Source organism: Rutidosis leptorrhynchoides, chromosome 11, assembly GCF_046630445.1.
Source record: "Rutidosis leptorrhynchoides isolate AG116_Rl617_1_P2 chromosome 11, CSIRO_AGI_Rlap_v1, whole genome shotgun sequence".
Lineage (NCBI taxonomy): Eukaryota > Viridiplantae > Streptophyta > Magnoliopsida > Asterales > Asteraceae > Rutidosis > Rutidosis leptorrhynchoides.
In genome coordinates this window covers 266926760-266947866 of record NC_092343.1, presented here as the reverse complement: position 1 = coordinate 266947866, position 21107 = coordinate 266926760, and the positions used below count along the sequence as shown (strand labels likewise).

General features: G+C 36.8%; 1 protein-coding gene across 1 annotated transcript; it reads left to right on the top strand.

The window, feature by feature from the left end:
• The first annotated feature begins 107 nt into the window (after nt 1-107).
• Nucleotides 108-16360, top strand: LOC139876751 (MACPF domain-containing protein CAD1). Its single transcript, XM_071864128.1, has 6 exons — nt 108-546; nt 12554-12792; nt 12982-13177; nt 13296-13482; nt 13659-13813; nt 15506-16360. Exons 1-6 carry the CDS (start codon nt 271-273, stop codon nt 16106-16108), a joined length of 1656 nt encoding a protein of 551 aa, XP_071720229.1. The 5' UTR covers nt 108-270; the 3' UTR covers nt 16109-16360.
• The last annotated feature ends 4747 nt before the right edge of the window (nt 16361-21107 follow it).

Genomic DNA, 21107 nt, shown 5'->3' with positions numbered 1-21107 from the left:
TTATTATTTTATTATATTTATTTTAAAAGTCAAAAGTCAAAGGCTATATACCCACCGAAACCATCGTCACCAAATTCAATTCAACAAAAATCATAATACAGTCAAAATCCAACTCACATACACAATTATTCAAACAAACACTGCTTTCATTTCCTTTATTCTGTTTTTGTTCATTTTTTATTTTGATTCTGATACTTCAATTTCTTCAATTCAATTCAAACAACACCCCTTTTTTTATTTAATTGAAATTGAAATCAATTTTCATCATCCATGGAAGACCCATCTAAAAACAATGCTTTAATGACAACATTAAAGAATTCAATTCAAGCACTTGGTAGAGGATTTGATGTTACATCTGACATCAGGCTTTTGTATTGTAAAGGTGCACCTGGGTCTCATTTGATTCAATTGGATCATCAACATACCAAAGATCTTGTTTTTACACTCTCAAATTCACAAGTCACAATTCCTGATGTTTCTGTTGATGTTGACTTTTCTAAAGGTCAAAGGATCACTGAAGCTACCCCTGTTTCCACCTTCAATGAGGTCAATTTTCCTTTTTTCTTTCTGCTTTTTGAATTTTTGATTGAATTTAGTATCTGGGTATGTTACAGGTTCTTGAAATTTAGGATTCTTTTTGTGTATGATTGGAATTTAGTTACTCTTAAGTCACCAATTATGTGATTTAGGGCTAAAAAGGTGAAAACTTTTCATCATATACTTGTAACACCAACCCTAGTTGACCTTTTACTAGGAATTTGCAACAATGGAGAAATTTAGATATGATACCCTTTTTTTTTACCATTGGAGTTACTGTTATTATTAGATTGAGTGCTGTTGCAGACAAGTTGTTTTTATGTGTGTATTGAGTACGTGATCGAGTACGTGATCGTTTCGTATAAAAGATTAATGCCATTAACCTATTTATAGGATTCTTTTTGTCACTACACAAGCATCAATTTTGCATCACTATTATAAATTCCTAAACAACGCGTTTTCAAAGGGTAATAAAATACATACATTTGCTTCATGTTGTGTTGCAACTTGCAAGATAACTCTTGTTCTTCATTTTCATCGTGATGTAAGTTTAAGTTTCCTTCGTAATTGTACATCCTATATGGATATGGAGTTCTTTTTTTCGTCAAGGAACTTTACTCTATTTGACTGTCGTTTTTGGCTGATTAGTGTAATTTATGTGAGTTTTAACTTAAATCTCTTGCACGCTTATGTGTCTACTTCTAGCATTGCTAAGTTTCGTCTTCCTGAATCTGGTCTTGTTTGTCAACCTCTTCTTCAATTGTGTTGCACAATCTTAGCTACTTACATATAAAATTGTGATTTTATAAAATAATAATTAGTATACAACGAAAATTCTTAGATATATAAATCTTAGCTCCTTTATTGGTGTATTCTTGAGAAAGCACGAGTAGTAAGGACTAAGGGGTATAAAGAGCTTGATCGTTTCTAGTCAATTTGTATTTTGTATAGTAATTAAAGGAAGCATATTAAATACAGAGTAGTAATTAAGTATAGCGGTGTAATTCATAAATGAAGTTTCGTAATAATATATCACGTCATACACCTTTTTATGTAATCCGAATCATAAGTGTTCTCCCATGGTTTGGGTAGTTCTATTATAGGACCGGATATTTCACGTCATACACCTTTTTTGTATTCACAATTGTCAAGAACCCGAAGGTCAATAGTCTCATTGAATATAAATAAATCAAATTACACATATGGAAATATCATAATAAAATATAAGAATTATGCTTATGGAAAGCTTAGTATGGTATTATATACCTATATCTAAAAGGCAAAGGCCAAATGAATAGTACTATTCATTTTTCCACTTTTCGCAAACTTAACCCTCCAACTTTTATTAAAATACAAATCGCACCTCACTTTACACTCTTATTAAAATACAAATCGCACCCCCACTTTATACGTATATTTTTTCCCAAATTTCACAAACTTAACCCCCTAACTTTTATTAAAATACAAATCGAACCCCCACTTTACTACCTTTTTTTTTACTAATACTCAATTTTCACAAACTTAACCCCCTAACTTTTATTAAAATAGAAATCGAACTCCCACTTTATACGTATATTTTTTTTTAATTTCACAAACTTAACCCCCTAACTTTTATTAAAATACAAATCGAACCCCCACTTTACTAACTTTTTTTTAAATAAAACCCGAACGCTAAAAGAGACAACTTTCACAAAAGGAACAACCCTTCAATGTTAGATGTCGAAAAAAATTCTTTTTTACAAAATAGATCAAGACTTTTTTTTTAACTCGCATTCAAAACGGAGTCCCCGGCGCGAAGCGAGGGCTCCACATCTAGTTAATTTCTATTGAAACACTAAGAAATAGTGTCAACCAGTTACGATCTCGGGTAGTTATGATATATGTATTCTTAATATTACCGCCCAATCAGATTCATTTGGTTGTTACGATTGTAAAAATCTGATCGGGGATTAATTGGCGGGAGCTTGTTGGAATTAATCGGACGAGATTGATCGGATTGGGCTTTTTATACATTTTAATATACTATAATTCAAAATTATATTAATTATATGTTGTATGTTTAAGTATATAAGAAAACCATGATCAAAAACAAATATAATTTTTTTTTTTTTGGACAGCTGTTAGGATCACCTAGGGAGGACTTAACCACCCACGCGTTCATCTCCTACACAGTTATACCCCGCCCCCTAACTGCGTGCCCAGGAGGAAACCCTCACCAATCCCATACGGGGCATGGACGGTAAAACCCCCCTCCCCTTTACCCCACCCCCCCCCCCCCCCCCCCCCAACCAACAAACGCGATGTGGGAAAGGTGCCATGGGTGGAACTTCATGGCAGGGATGTGAAATTGTGGGTTAATATGTAGCCAACGGGGGTCGAACTCCTGACCTCCCCTAAAGGAAGCCCCTAAAGGAAGCAGGCCACCAACCGCTGAACCACATCACAACTTCACAAATATAAACTTTTAATCAATCGGTATTGTAAAACTCGAGATTTACTCGGTTTTTAGAGAGGTCCGAGACGATTAATAAAAATTGGCCAACGCCGGTCAATCCTCGGTTAATGGAGACTAATCGGGATCAATCGGTCAATATACAATAACTCGGTCAACATTAATCGGTTAAAGTAGGTATTAATTTGTAACATCCCAAACCAACCCGCGAACAAACCACGTGAAAATACAAAATAAAAAAAAATTTAACTGTCCAGCAACTGGCGCGGCGCGCCAGGAAGGCCGCGCGGCTCGCCTAAGTGGTCTGTCCCAAAAGTCTTTAAATGCGAAAAAGATCGACTAGTTCCCGACATTTTTAGACGAAACGCTTTTAACCACACATTCAAATATGTAAAACTAACACGATTCAAACATAAAAGTGATGTTTTACAAGCGGGGCCCACACGACCCAAAATACAAGTTTAATACAATTTCTGAGTTTCGACCACCAAAAGTTTAAGTACCAAACTACACTAGGAGCATGGCGTTTGGGATTAAACTACCCACGTCTCGGTCAAACTCCCAAAAGTCAACACATCCAAAAGCTTCCCCTACAATAAAGCGGGATCTCTAGTCCAAGGTAATGCCCTTACCCTTATCCACCATCGAACCTATAAAAAGGGTAAACAACGAGAGAGTAAGCAAAGCTTAGTGAATGCAATTATTATGCATACATATATATAACACATCTATTTGCAAACACCAACACCAAATACCTCATGCGAACTTGTAACACAATTAGTATATCATCATACTCGTAATTACTAACAAGTCGTACATCATCCCAAAACCGCATTAGCATAAACTTATCACAATATATATAATATGCTAAACAATCACAACACAATATGGTTAACCATAACGCTATGGTGCTACCGGCACGTGGTTCACACCATACGCATTTGAGTCTCACTCTTTTATAGTGCTACCGGCACATGGTTCACACTTTGACGCTACCGGCACGTGGTTCACGCCTCATTTTATAGTGCTACCGGCACGTGGTTCACACTCATAATACACATCACATACATGTTATGGCACTACCGGCACGTGGTTCATACCATAACATTTACAAATAAACACGCTATATACATGAACGCATAATTATTCCACTCACCTTACGCCTTCGGTGATTAATAGACCAAGCTTGAACTTCAAGGTAACGTACCTATTCCACAAGCATACAATAAATCAATCACTTGGCCCAAACTCACAATACTCACCATTACTAGGTCATCTTGACTCATTTGGACACTTAAAAGTCAATACACCCATTTGGGTCATCCACACCCAAATAACACCCATTTACACATCATTAAAGTGTTCTAGCAATTTATTAGCCAATTAGGGTTCATTAACAACAATTATCACTTTTAAAACCCTAGCTAACCAAACATTGAGTCTACATGACCCAATTTACTTAAGAACACCCAATTTACCAACAAATGGGTCTTAGGGTTCATCTTCTACACAAACCCTAACCCATACACAAAATCAAAGTAAGAAATTAAAGTTAGGACATACCACAACTATCAAAACGTAGCAAATGATGATATGAACAACTTTAGTGCTTGCACCTAGCTCCAAATCAAGCTCCTTCTCCTTTAAATTGAGCTTTCTCACTCTAGATTCAAACTCTCTCTCTAAAATAAATTGGGAGTGATAAGGTTGGTGTAAAGGGAGTAAATGAGCTCCCCAACAACTGATCTAGGCATTAAATTCGGCCTCCAAGTGTTTTTACCAAAATGCCCTCGTTTTTAATTAAATAAAACAAAGGGAGCTGACTGCCCGTTTTTGCGCGGCGCGCCCCCAGGCCGCGCGGCGCGCCACCTTCCATTTCCAGCTATTTTTGTAATTTAATTACCTAGAACAAAACCCCGCAACACGTACGATTATTTACACACATTTACAATAAAATACACGGGTCTTACAACTCTCCCCCACTTATTCGGATTGCGTCCTCGCAATTCAAGCCGCATGACAAGAGGGAAGATAAACCAACACAAATTCTTCGGGCTCCCAAGTAAACTCGGAACCTTTACTCCGACGCCATTGAACCTTAAAAATTCTCACTTCTTTGTTTCTCAACAATTTCACTTTCTCATCAAGTATAGCAATCGGCTCTTCAACATATTCCAACTTATTGTTTAGCTCGATTTCCTCTAATGGCATCCATGAAGAATCATCCGCAAGACACTTACGGAGATGGGAAACATGAAACGTGTTATGGATCCCCGCAAGCTCTTCGGGTAATTCCAATCGATATGCAACTTCACCAACACGAGCTGAAACTTTGAACGGCCCAATAAATCGAGGAGCTAACTTTCCCCGTTTTCGAAATTGAATAATACCCTTCCATGGCGAAACCTTAAGCATTACCATGTCGCCTTCTTGAAATTCGATCGTTCGTCTACGTTTATCGGCATACGACTTTTGTCTATCTTGAGCCTTTTTCAAATGTTCCCGAATAATATCAATCTTGTTATTCGTCTCCAAAATCAAATCGGTACTCCCGATTTCTCTTTGACCCACTTCTCCCCAACAAATGGGAGTTCGACACCTTCGCCCATAAAGCATCTCATAAGGTGGCACCCCGATACTAGTATGATAACTATTATTGTACGAGAATTCCACCAAAGGCAAATGCTCATCCCAACTACCACCGAAGTCAATAATGCACGCTCGTAACATATCTTCCAAAGTTTGATTCGTACGTTCGGTTTGACCGTCCGTTTGAGGATGATACGCCGTGCTCAACTTTAATTGCGTACCCATATCTTCATGAAACTTTTCCCAAAATCGAGATGTGAAACGGGTATCTCGATCCGAAATAATAGATATAGGAACCCCATGTCGCGAGACCACTTCCTTGATAAACAACTTAGCCAAGGCCTCCGACGATATTGCTTCTTTAATGGGAAGGAACAAAGCACTTTTCGTCAACCGGTCAACTATCACCCAAATCGTATCAAATTGGGTTCTCGGCGTCTTAGGTAACTTTGTTATGAAATCCATGGTAATGTGCTCCCATTTCCATTTCGGAATTTCTAACGGTTGCAATTTACCATACGGCTTTTGGTGCTCGGCCTTCACTTGCAAACAAGTAACACATTGTTCAACATATTTTACAACATCACGCTTCATGCCCGGCCACCAATAATCTTTCTTCAAGTCAAGATACATTTTCGTCGCGCCCGGGTGAATGGAATATTTTGACCTATGTGCTTCATCAAGTAGCACCTGTCGGTAATCACCCATCTTAAGCACCCACACCCTTCCTTGAAAAGACAACAACCCACGCGAACCCATAGTAATAAACTCCGATTGGCCCACGATTCGCTCCGTATGCTTGTTGTGAACGTAAGCCTCTATTTGAATCTCACCAAGCTTCACAAGAAAATCATTAGTAATAATCAAACGTAACGATCCTACTCGTATCGCCGGATGTTGACTCTTTCGACTCAACGCATCCGCGACAACATTCGCCTTACCCGGATGATAAAGTATTTCACAATCGTAGTCTTTCACCACATCCATCCATCCATCTACGTTGACGATAATTCAAATCTCTTTGAGTGAAAAGATGTTTCAAATTCTTGTGATCCGAATAAATCGTACATTTGACACCGTACAAGTAGTGGCGCCAAATTTTCAACGCATGCACCACCGCCGCCAACTCAAGATCATGAGTCGGATATCTCGTTTCGTGTTCCTTTAATTGTCGAGAAGCATAAGCGATGACTTTACCCCTTTGCATAAGAACACACCCGAGCCCATTTAGGGAAGCATCACAATAAACCACCATATCTTCAACACCTTCCGGCAACACTAACACCGGAGCTTGACACAATTTCTCTTTCAACAATTGAAAAGCAATTTCTTGCTCATTCTCCCAATTAAACTTAAGCATTCTTTCTCGTCAATTTCGTCAATGGAGAAGCAATCTTAGAAAAATCTTGGATGAACCGACGATAATAACCGGCCAATCCGAGAAAACTCCGGATTTCCGTAGGTGTAGTCGGTCGTCCCCAACTCTTTACCGTCTCGATCTTCCCCGGATCTACTTGAATACCGTTTTTGTTCACAATATGACCAAGGAATTGGACCTCCCTTAGCCAAAATTCACATTTGGAGAACTTTGCATACAATTTCTCCTTTCGTAACGTCTTCAACACTTCACGCAAATGACGTTCATGTTCGTTCATACTTTTCGAGTAGACTAGTATGTCGTCAATGAACACAATTACCGACTTGTCCAACATAGGTTGGCACACTCGGTTCATAAGATCCATGAATGCTGCCGGTGCATTCGTAAGACCAAAAGGCATCACCACAAACTCAAAATGCCCATAACGCGTTCGGAAAGCCGTTTTCTCAATGTCTTCTTCACGGACCCGCATTTGGTGATAGCCGGACCGTAGGTCGATTTTAGAGAAATACGTTGCACCTTGAAGTTGATATCGTCAATTCTAGGTAACGGATAACGATTCTTGATCGTCACTTTATTCAACTCACGGTAATCAATGCACATACGCATACTACCATCTTTCTTCTTCACAAATAACACCGGAGCACCCCATGGCGAAGCACTCGGTCGGATAAAACCCTTCTCAAGCAACTCTTGGGTTTGATTTAACAACTCTTGCATTTCCGTCGGCGCTAAACGGTAAGGAGTTTTAGCAATGGGGTAGCCCCCGGAACCAACTCAATGCGAAATTCAACTTGTCTTTCCGCCGGAACACCCGGTAATTCATCCGGAAAAACGTCTTTAAATTCACTAACCACCGGAATTTCATGAATGGGTGGTGGCTCATTACGAGTATCAACAACATGAGCAAGGAAAGCCATGCCATCGGTAACAACGAGACGACGTGCCCGTGCAAAAGTGCATATCGGCACCGGTCTCCTTCGCTTATCACCATGAATAATCAGCTCTCCCCCACTTGGGGTCTTCACACGAATAAACTTATCATGGCATGCGATATCGGCTCTATAACGATCGAGCCAATCCATTCCAACGACAATATCAAAATCGCCCAAGGTCATTGGGATGAGATTAATTTTAAAGGTTTCGGCACCGAAAACAACATCACAATTTTCACACACATCAACCACTAGCACCGTCTTGCCGTCCGCTATTTCGACTTCTACCGGACGACTTAACTTAGCTAACGGTCTATCAAGTTTAGGCACAAATCTAGGAGACACAACCGACAAATTTGCACCGCTATCAAAAAGAATTCTTGCCGGATTAGAGTTAACCATAAAAGTACCTGAGACAACTTCGTTGGATTGCTTAGCTTCATCATTCGTCATCAAGTAGTTGCGACCCCTAGCCGTACCCGCCGCTTTCTCTAACCGCTTAACATTATCATTATTCAAATCGGGACACTCCGTCTTCTTGTGCCCTTCCTTACCACAATTATAGCAAGTAAATTTGTTCGGGCCATTGGTACAATCACGGGCCATGTGTCCCCTTTGTTTACAATTAAAACACGTGGGCCCGAAACCCCCGGGAGCACCCTTCTTCACACTATTAACGCTTTCGGAGCCTTTCTTGTTCTTTTTATTTGAAAAGTTCGAATAGCTCGAACCTTCAAACTTTCTCTTCGAAAAAGTGAAATCACTCTTCCTCGGAACCTCCGGTTCAAAACCCCGAGCCAACTCGAATAGCTCTTCAAAAGTCTTAGCCATTCCCCGGCTAATCTTACCCTTTAACTCGTCGTTCAAGGTACGGTAAAAATCTTTCATTAGCTTGTGATCGTCACCAACATATTCCGGGCAATAACGAGTCTTTGCCAAAAAGGTAGACTTGAGAGTAACCAAGTCCATTGAACCTTGTTGCAAATGATGCAACTCGTCCCGAATTCTATCAAGGTCGGAAGAAGTTCGGTATTCTTGGAAGAATTCCTTCTTAAACTCCTCTCATGTCAAGCTCATGCATTGTTCCTCACCATATAAATTGATTTTATCGTCCCACCACAACTTGCCTTCTTCACGTAACATGCTAGACCCATACCTCGTCTTCTTCTCGGGAGGACATTCCGCGGTACGGAAAGCTCCCTCGATATCGGAAATCCAACAAGTGCTTTTCAATGGATCCATCACCCCATTAAACATCGGAGGTTGAGTATCCTTGAAGTTTTTGTAGTGGAAGTCCCGCCTTCCTTCACCTCCTTCACCGCGAGGATGAATGTTTCTAGCATCAAGGGCCTCTTCGATAGTGGCCTTCATTCGTTCATTTATCAAATCGGTCACTTGCCCATCGACCGAATCTTGGAAGACCTTTCGGACGTCCGTAAGAAAATCCGCTTTTAACCTTTTGAAAACGGCCTCAACCTTAGCCGAAAACCCGGCGTCCTCGCTCGTACTTCCGTTATCATGTTCGGGACCGTTTCTCGTCTTCATTCTATAAAACGGAATAGGTTAAACCATGTAACGAAAAGACATAACACGTAAGTATATACATGTACACCACACTACTCCATCCTACTTGACAATCGTCGTACATTACTCGTTCGACACGATTTGCACCCGTAACAACGGTAGCTAATCATTGTTACGCGAGCACGTCGCATTAACTCGCTAGTACAACGTCCGTCTTGCTTGATGATTGCTAAACACAATACAAAACCATTAGCACGAGGTTAGTTCACATAAACCCAAGCACTAACACATCCCGATTAGACCCAAAGTCCTACAAGTCCCGCATAAAGCGCACACACAATAAAGTCTAAGTCTAGGCACCTATCTCAAGTCACCTAAATCCCTTAGACCATGCTCTGATACCACTTGTAACATCCCAAACCAACCCGCGAACAAACCACGTGAAAATACAAAATAAATTTTTTTTTAACTGTCCAGCAACTGGCGCGGCGCGCCAGGAAGGCCGCGCGGCGCGCCGAAGTGGTCTGTCCCAAAAGTCTTTAAATGCCAAAAAGATCGACTAGTTCCCGACATTTTTAGACGAAACGCTTTTAACCACACATTCAAATATGTAAAACTAACACGATTCAAACATAAAAGTGATGTTTTACAAGCGGGGCCCACACGACCCAAAATACAAGTTTAATACAATTTCTGAGTTTCGACCACCAAAAGTTTAAGTACCAAACTACACTAGGAGCATGGCGTTTGGGATTAAACTACCCACGTCTCGGTCAAACTCCCAAAAGTCAACACATCCAAAAGCTTCCCCTACAATAAAGCGGGATCTCTAGTCCAAGGTAATGCCCTTACCCTTATCCACCATCGAACCTATAAAAAGGGTAAACAACGAGAGGGTAAGCAAAGCTTAGTGAATGCAATTATTATGCATACATATATATAACACATCTATTTGCAAACACCAACACCAAATACCTCATGCGAACTTGTAACACAATTAGTATATCATCATACTCGTAATTACTAACAAGTCGTACATCATCCCAAAACCGCATTAGCATAAACTTATCACAATATATATAATATGCTAAACAATCACAACACAATATGGTTAACCATAACGCTATGGTGCTACCGGCACGTGGTTCACACCATACGCATTTGAGTCTCACTCTTTTATAGTGCTACCGGCACATGGTTCACACTTTGACGCTACCGGCACGTGGTTCACGCCTCATTTTATAGTGCTACCGGCACGTGGTTCACACTCATAATACACATCACATACATGTTATGGCACTACCGGCACGTGGTTCATACCATAACATTTGCAAATAAACACGCCATATACATGAACGCATAATTATTCCACTCACCTTACGCCTTCGGTGATTAATAGACCAAGCTTGAACTTCAAGGTAACGTACCTATTCCACAAGCATACAATAAATCAATCACTTGGCCCAAACTCACAATACTCACCATTACTAGGTCATCTTGACCCATTTGGACACTTAAAAGTCAATACACCCATTTGGGTCATCCACACCCAAATAACACCCATTTACACATCATTAAAGTGTTCTAGCAATTTATTAGCCAATTAGGGTTCATTAACAACAATTATCACTTTTAAAACCCTAGCTAACCAAACATTGAGTCTACATGACCCAATTTACTCAAGAACACCCAATTTACCAACAAATGTGTCTTAGGGTTCATCTTCTACACAAACCCTAACCCATACACAAAATCAAAGTAAGAAATTAAAGTTAGGACATACCACAACTATCAAAACGTAGCAAATGATGAGATGAACAACTTTAGTGCTTGCACCTAGCTCCAAATCAAGCTCCTTCTCCTTTAAATTGAGCTTTCTCACTCTAGATTCAAACTCTCTCTCTAAAATAAATTGGGAGTGATAAGGTTGGTGTAAAGGGAGTAAATGAGCTCCCCAACAACTGATCTAGTCATTAAATTCGGCCTCCAAGTGTTTTTACCAAAATGCCCTCGTTTTTAATTAAATAAAACAAAGGGAGCTGACTGCCCGTTTTTGCGCGGCGCGCCCCCAGGCTGCGCGGCGCGCCACCTTCCATTTCTAGCTATTTTTGTAATTTAATTACCTAGAACAAAACCCCGCAACACGTACGATTATTTACACACATTTACAATAAAATACACGGGTCTTGCATAATTGGTCAAAGCCAAACTTAGTCAACATCCGATTAACCCCCTGATTTGTCTAAGGTTCCTGACTGATTACTCCATGATTGGTATTTTTTGCAACGTTGAACATAATTGTCTAGAAACATAATCATAAATGTTCAATCTGAAATGCTGACCAACTTTGACTTGGACCAAGTAAATCGGACTCTTCTTTGGATCAATCTGTAATTGATCTGTCTAGCGTTATGTTGCTAAGTGGTTAATGTTTTAGAGTGAGAAAGAACTGTGTGAGAGATAAAGTGTACTTCTCTCTGACTGAAGTTTAGATTAGATGTGAAATGTGGTGATCCAGGGGGTCTATTTATAGGCATAGAATGTCCGAATTGTCGGGAAACACGTGTCAAACGCTGATTAATTATGTTATGCGAAATATCCGGAACCGACTTTGGCGTGGCTGACATGGCTGTTTGCCGCCCACGCGCCTAGTAAAAGGGCTTAAGCATAGAAGCTGCCGGCAGGGTTCACGCATGACGCTGGGCGGCCTGTTGAGCGTTGGACGGCAAATACCAAAGATTGCCATCTTTCATGCTTTTTGATCCATTCTACTGTATAAAAACGATGCCTTTATGCGTGTATCCCCTAGGAAAACATCAATCGGCATCCAATCGCTCAACGCTAGGCTGTTATTGTTCTGTAATGGTACCTTACACCCGCTATATGAAAAATAGTACCAACAACCGGCTTTGACTCGTAGACAGGCGTTGACCGATTAATATTACCGAAAAAACTTATAACTGCTTGTAGTATCTTTCTGAACTCTGAAGTGTTTAAATATCCTGATTCAATATCCATGTGATATCATATTATTATTAGTATTATTATTAATTATTACAAGTCCTTTAATAAGAAAAATTCGTCAATTCGTATTAAATGATACGAGTAATAATTAGTGTTTTAATTATTTAATATCAGATGGCAATATACTTCAATAAGAAATCGAATCTGAGTTGGGATGTTCCTCTTGGAAGCTTTAATTCAATGTTTAATTTTACTGGATCAAGACAAATAGATGCAGCATCAACAAAATCCCTTGCAATGATTGGACACGTTGTTCCGTTATTTGAAGTTCGGTTAGATATTTCAGATTTGGTTTTGCTTCAACAAGTCAAACGTGCTGTTCCGTACTCATGGGATCCTGCTTCTTTAGCAAGGTAGTATTTTTACACCATATTTTCATTTCGTGATAACTTTATTAATCTATAGTTGCGTAGCAGGCCATAAATAGCTGATGTCATTAGTCATAAACAGGTGATGTCATTATGATAACAGATTGATTTTTGCATTAGTCCATTAGATATACATTTTTTTTTTTAACTTGGAATCATCTGTTTGTTATGCAGCTTTATTGAAAATTATGGGACCCATATTGTGACGTCTGCAACAGTTGGAGGGAGGGACGTTGTTTATATAAAGCAACATCACTCGTCTCCTTTGTCTGTAGCTGACATCGATAATTACGTAAAAGACATTGGTGAACACAGATTTGCTGATCTCAAAAATCAATCAAGTTCGGGCCCCTTAAAGTACAAGGACAAGGTTAGTTTAGTTCCTTATTTTACATTATACATTATTAATATTATCTTTAAAAAAACAAAAAAAAAAAAATTCACTCATAGTACGATGAGCTTAAATTGTTGATTTGTTTTGTGTGTAGGATGTAACGGTTATATTTAGAAGAAGAGGAGGGGATGATCTTGAGCAAAGTCATGCAAAATGGGCAGAGACGGTAGAAACGGCACCGGATGTGATCAATATGACGTTTACTCCCATTGTTTCATTGCTTGATGATGGTGTACCTGGTTTAAAGCACTTGACTAAAGCCATTGACTTATACTTGGAATGTAAGACCTTTTTTTATAAATATTTTTTATTTTCACTCTTTAAATCAGCAAATGTGGTTTAAAAAAATAATAATTATTATAAATAAAACCAAAATAACATGAAAAAATATATACTCTAGCTTATATATAGGGTGGGCATGTATGGTTAATAATTTCTTCCTCTCTCTATTTTGCAGACAAGCCACCGATTGAGGATTTACAATATTTTTTGGAATTCCAAATTTCTCGAGTTTGGGCACCAGAACAAAGTACCATTCAAAGAAAGGAACCGGTTTGTCCATCACTTCAGTTTAGTTTGATGGGCCCCAAGCTTTACATCAGTCTCGAGCAGGTACTTTTTCATGTTTACTATATTTTGCAAGTACTCCCCCCATCTATAAAGGTGACAGTTTCGACACATCATGGATAAGCGGGTCAATTTGGTTTGTACCTTACCCTTTAGTCAAATGAGTAAACCTAGGAACTGAAGTTTGCTTAACTAGGTAAAAAATTTAAACTATTTCGTGGTACATGTTATCATTGTAGCAATCAAGTTTTTATGGTAGTCCAAGAATATGAATATCTGTTTGCGGGTCTAGCCATCCCTTAGATTATTATCATTTTTAACCTGATAAACAACCACCATGACCTGCCCATTTTGCGTCGTTGAGGGATATTCTTCTCATTAAGTTGTCTTTATAGTGTATTTATTAATTTATTTTTAAGGATACTATGTAAGTCGCTATTTTCTAGCTAAATTTTAAAAGGCTTGGATTTTTGTTTACACTAGAACAAGGCCACACAAAAGTTGACTTTTGACGGACTTTGACCTGAATTTTTAACATTTACCGACTGATTAGACCTTTTTGAGCCAATGAGGATGCACTGCATCGGACGCCGTTTGCAACTAAAGATGCAAATGGATCGGATATGGATCGAGAGCCCATATCCATATCCTTATATATTTATATTTTCAAATCTATATTCATATTCATATCCATATCCATACCCATATGCATTCAAATATAATGCATCCATGCATACCCATATGTCAGATTAAGTGGGTTAATGGGTTTCGTTGGATATTCATAAATTAAACTGAAATTATCAAAGTATTTTTAACAAATATAAATATAACGTTATATAATAAAATACATACAAAAAACACAATTGCATGTAAATATACGTTTTAACTAACGTTATGTGTAATTTCTAAGATTATTCGTTAGTATCACACATACTTGCATCCTCACAATCTATATTATCGATAACAATTTAATACAGTAATTTATAGTGTATGTATAAAGATATGTAAATGTATATACATATACATATTTATAATAATATCCATGTATTTATGTATTTTGGTTAACCATCACAAGATAGTCCAGTGGTTGGGGCTGAGTTCCTTGCAAGAGGTCTCAAGTTCGATTCCCCTCGAGGATGAATATTTTGTGGTGGCCAGGGATGGGTTGGAAACAGCCAGGGAGTAATCCTGTTGGGCTGCGTACATCAGAGTATTGTGGTCGTGTTACTCGCCCTCCAGGGTAACCCGAATAGGGAAAACCTTATACCTTTACCCCTTTTACCCTTGTGTATTTTGGGTGAAGTGGATATTATTATGGATGATAACTTGTCATTCATATCCGATCTATTAATTTTTCACATCATCCATATCCATATCCTCTATTCATCCATTTTTGATCATCCATATCCATTTTAATGAATCGGATCGGGTGGATATCCGATGGTTCAGACATCCATTGCCATCCCTATTTGCAACCATGTTTTGATCACACTTATTATATAATGGACACTGAATGAATATTGTTGATAGTAGAACTTTTTTTGTGAGGAAAGATGACACTTGTTGTGTAAACAAACTTGACTTGTACCACATACCCTTTGATTATTAATTTGGGTTCCCTAAATCTTAAATAGACCAAACCATTCACCCTTTAAAAATACAGTTTATGTGGTAAATTCATTTTACATATTTTGATTATTTATGTTCATTATTCATAGAATCCCTTGAAACTTACAGGTGACAGTTGGACGTAAGCCCGTCACGGGACTTAAACTGAACTTGGAAGGTAGCAAGCAAAACCGACTAGCGATCCATTTACAACACTTGGTTTCACTTCCCAAAATTCTCCAACCGCATTGGGATACACACATGGCCATCGGTGCACCCAAATGGCAAGGTCCTGAAGAACAAGATAGCCGTTGGTTCGAACCCATTAAATGGAAAAACTTCTCTCATGTAAGTACAGCACCGATAGAACACACTGAGACATACATAGGAGACCTTTCTGGGGTCCACATTGTCACTGGGGCCCAGTTTGGCGTCTGGGATTTTGGAGCACGAAGTGTGTTACACCTTAAACTTCTCTTCTCCAAAGTACCAGGGTGTACAATACGTCGATCTGTATGGGATCATAGTCCGACTAATCTTCAAAAACCACCACGAGATGATAAAGGAGATAGTTCGAGCCAATCTGGGAAATTAGCAAAAATTGTGGACATGACCGAAATGTCGACGGGCCCACAAGATGTTCCTGGACATTGGTTAGTCACTGGGGCTAAACTTGGGGTGGATAAAGGGAGGATCGTTCTACGCGTAAAATACTCATTATTGAACTACTAATGAAGGTGATTGTGTTAATTTTTTGAACAAGCAAATGTTCGTTATTTTATTTTATTTTATTTTATATCGTTTAGTCAAGAGTAGAGGTTGTTATGTTGTTGGCTTATGTCAAAAATTTGTTTGTAGATTTAACAAAGGTGAAGTCACTGGTTTTGAGTTCATACGTGTATATGCTTTACACCAAGTTAGAAGTCTTGTAGGATTGTTAAATAGTGTAATTGATTGGATTCGAATGTGGATGGTATTTATTTATTTAAAACTATGAGGCCATATTTTAGTTTATTTTTATTATTACCTTTACTTGTTTATTGGTTTCGCTAGATTTGTATATTCGAAAATATTGCAATTAAGGGTGTCAAAGCGTTTTTATTTTTGTTTTCTTATTCAGGTTATTTTTCATTTGTTTGACTTTGAAATATTTTTAAAAGCAAAACCGAACCTGAAACCTAGTTCAGATTTAAACCAAAACTCAAACCGTTCCGAAATTCAAGTTTGAATTCGGTTGAGTGTAAATTCGGTGCTATGTGTTTTACCTGACAGAATAAAAACGACTTTATATGTTGTGTGGTTTACGTATGCCTTGGATTCATATTTATAGTCAAACTCAGATTCTAGAACCAACCAAACCACTATACCCCTTCTATAACTAACTCCTTATATGATCGGCTTTAATTATTAATTATGAAAAGTATCATGTCCACATTTTTATATGATTGCTTAATCGACTATTAAGGGATGTACGCGTGCCCACAACCGCACGAACGTTATGCGTGCATGTTAATTTGGCTAACCGTTGCAAAATAAGTGACATTTTGTGCGCCACATTACCTTATGCATCGTGTGTAAGCGAAATCATATGCGTGAATCTCGAACGCACATATATGCGCATGATTAATTTATAGAAGAGAAATAATCAATTGATAAAAATACCCTCACGTGCTTGGTAGGTGAAGAAATTTATGGATAATTTTAACGGTACTTATCAACGGGAATTATCGGCGTTACAAGTGAACACAGCAAGGACCATTCGAGTAAACAATATAGGAAACATATGAGTAATTTGGTGAAATTACCACCCGCCTAATTTTGTCTAAAGATACATATTAACCATTAAAAAACAAACACACACACATATATATATGTATGTATGTATGTGTGTGTGTATATATATATCCATAACATTCTAATATATATATCCATAACATTCTAATATATATATATATATATATATATATATATATATATATATATATATATATATATATATATATATATATATATATATATATATATATATATATATATATATATATATATATATATATATCGTAATGAATATATCCATAACATTCTAATATATATATATATATATATATATATATATATATATATATATATATATATATATATATATATATATATATATATATATATATATATATATATATATTAGAATGTTATGGATATATTCATTACGATCTTATCATGTTTGTAACTAACTTTGTACGGAGTATAAGAAATGACCCGAAATATGATCTTGGTCTATTTGAGATTGTGACCACATCTGCTCACATGTGATATTTGGACATAGACTAATTTCGCCGGTAGGTCCAACCAAGAAAGACACTTACCACGTGCTTCTTGACGAGGATGAGATCGACGGTAGTGGGAATTATCCCGTTCTCTGGTCAGTAACTCATTGCTCCATATGTGTAAATAAATGCAAAAGTTACATGTTTAACCAATACTCGTATGACCATGGGTTAGAGTGACCATGACGTGAAGTCAAACTTGATGTTTTTGTGACGGAGAGAGAAGATTTTGACTGTGATTTGGGAGTGCCAAATTTTATAGTTGTATTATGGTGGATGTCAAATTTGGGTCTCGAATTTGAGTTGAAAGGTTTAAGTGATTTGTAAAATATGTTTGAAAATTATGTGAAACAAATAAAGTGAAAATGAGATGCCACAATTTGATTGAGCTTCAAATAATAATTTACCCGTCATGATATAAATTAACGCCCGATAACAAAGGATATGGGCTTCAAATTTTTCCGTTTCATCGTGTAAGTGGAAACTCATTGATCATATGCATATTACAGCATACTCCCTCCGTCATATATTTATTGTCACCATACAAAAAACACACAGTTTAAGAAAATGTTATAAAAGTATAGTATTTTTTTGTTTACTTTTTTCTCTTTTAATCCTATACATATACATTAAGGGCATAATATAACTTGATCTTCTCATTCTTTTATATTTATGGAAGTAAACAATTAATTTGAGACATCTGACCCAAAGTATCTACCCAGATCGTCTTTCGCTTAGTGTGGGGGCAACTGTTGAATGTATAACAAAAGCATATATAGTGAAGTACTATACGTTGCAGATAAACACATTTTCTTTTAATATGGAATATAGATATAGATAGATAGATATATAGTCCCTCAGTCCACCTTACTATTTTTATTTATTTCAAAATTATTATCCCTTACTATAAATAATAATAAAATTTAATTCAAATTTCAATTATGACCTTTTTATTATTATTGAAAATTTGACAGTAAATATATCAACTAATAATACTTTTAATAACAATATTAAATGATACTCTCTCCGTCCCATATTAATAGTCCAGTATTCCATTTTGGGATGTCCCAAATTAATAGTCCATTTTCATAAATAGAAAAGAATAAGAAGCTTAAGTTCTATTATGCCCTTAATATATGTGGATAGGATTAAAGGAAAAAGAAAATGTAAGGGTAAAACTGGAAAGTAAACAGAAAGTACAAAGTACAGATATTTTCTTAAACTGTGTGTTTTTTGTGTGCGGACTATTAATATGGGACGGAGGGAGTATCTAAAATCAAATAAAAAGTCACTTTTTCTTGGGGCTGATATGTATAGAGATTGAAATAGTTTCAATCACTCATTGTGTTCCTCAATTGATACGTTTACATCTTTAGTTAAACTAATGTGAAGTATATATATGCTGTTTTAATCCGCCTAATTACTGTTGTCAACTTACAATTGATACGTACGTGTACATTTTTAGTTGACAATACGTTTACATTCATTCTATTCCATATATAGTCTTGTTTGTACGTGGTATATTACTATATTAGCTACCTTTGATATTCCGGTATTGTTAACTTACCATGTATAAGTAACCAAATTGCCGCTAATTTATTACCATCATTATTAAAATATCATTTCCTTTTCAAGCTCCTTGATTTATTATTTATATATTATGGACACCTTTCTCACTCTATATATTTGTTTCTGTTATTTGGATTTAACTTATGTTCATCTTCCTTGTGAAATTTCTTTCATTTCTTTTGCTTCATCAGGTACTCGCTTTCACTTTATATTCCTCATTTTATTTTATTATCCTACTATTTCTGCTGTTAGTGTATTTTTCATTTTAAATTTAATCAATGTGGATGAATTCCGATGTGTCGTTACTTTTGTATAATCGTATTCTAAAGTGCACGAAATGTGTTGGGTGAAATGTCTGAAACTTTTTACTTCCAAGCACCATTAATCAAGTGGTTTATGTCACTCAATTTTTTTACTGATCAGGGCGAAGCGTATACCTTGATCAATTTTATTTCAGAAGTTCAATCAATAAGTTGTTTTCTTTATTTAAATTTGTCGTGAAGGTAACTGCGATTATTTATTTTACGCAAGCATGTGATAGCATAATGTTATATATGCTTCAATAATCTGCTAATTAATATTGGAGTAATGTTATACATGCTTCGTAAATCATGTTACCATCACTTTAGATAACAGAGGTTACTATATTTGTGCACCTTTAGTTTGTTAACCTGCAAGAATTTGTTAGAAATATAACAGCTGCCCAAGTCTTTTTTGTTGAACTTTTTTTTTTTTTTTTTGGAAAAGGCTCATTTTTTTTTGTTGAACCTATGTTAGCCTATTACATCAAATGTGATTTTTTGAATATTCTGTTGAGATTGGACCCACTTTTTCATAATACATAGCACCAAACTCTGTATATGCATCGTTGTATGATCATGTTATGTTTTGTGGAACTTACTATATGTGTTATCTCATTGTTCCGTGGTCGTCCACATTTTGTTTTTTATGTTAGATATACTGATGTCATGCCTTGAGTAAGACTGTCCAATATAGGACACTGTTTTAAAAAATTGGCAATCTTTTGTTGCTAAATTCTAATTATATCGATGCATATGTATAAACCATTTTAGCACCGATTACTAATTAGCTTTCATGTTTAATCTGTTTGTGATTCTAAAATATTACTAATTAGCTTTCATGGTTACTAAACAGCACTTCAAGACTTCAAGACTTCACACCTTCAGTCTCCATTAGCTACGTTTTCAACACCACTTTAGAGGCACTGTTCATCTTTTGGCCGCTATCCTTCGCCCATTTGGTCCCTGCACTACTTTACGTACTTTTTAGTTTTTGAGCATTTTCTTTTAAGTTTTTTTTTTTTTTTTTTTTTAACAGCTAAAATTATATTAGAACGGCTTTAACAGCAAATCGTTCCAATTTATTGATGTGTGTGTGTGTTTTATTGTTGGGCTTTTGATTATTTCACTGTGATGACTCGTGACCGGTTCAGAGCTTTAATGATTGAAAAATAAAACTTTAGCCACCAATAGGTGCCGATAGATTTTTCGTGGAAACTAACTTGTAAACTTCTTGGTACAAATTATGATTTTGTTTAGAGTAGATATGGTAACTAGACTGATATATCAATAATAGCTAACTTAATTATACAATGACACTTTCATAGCTAGCTTAATTATACAATGACACTTTCTGCTTGCAACTTTTTGACGTTTTGTTAACTACAAGGGGTGTAGAAAATTCATGCATCCATATATTTATAACAGAAAAGTATTGATGATATATTTTGTCTTTGTATCTTGCAGCTCGTTGGTGAATTAATTTTTTCTTCTTCTATATCATACAAGAAGATGGACACCTCAGATGAATATAAATCG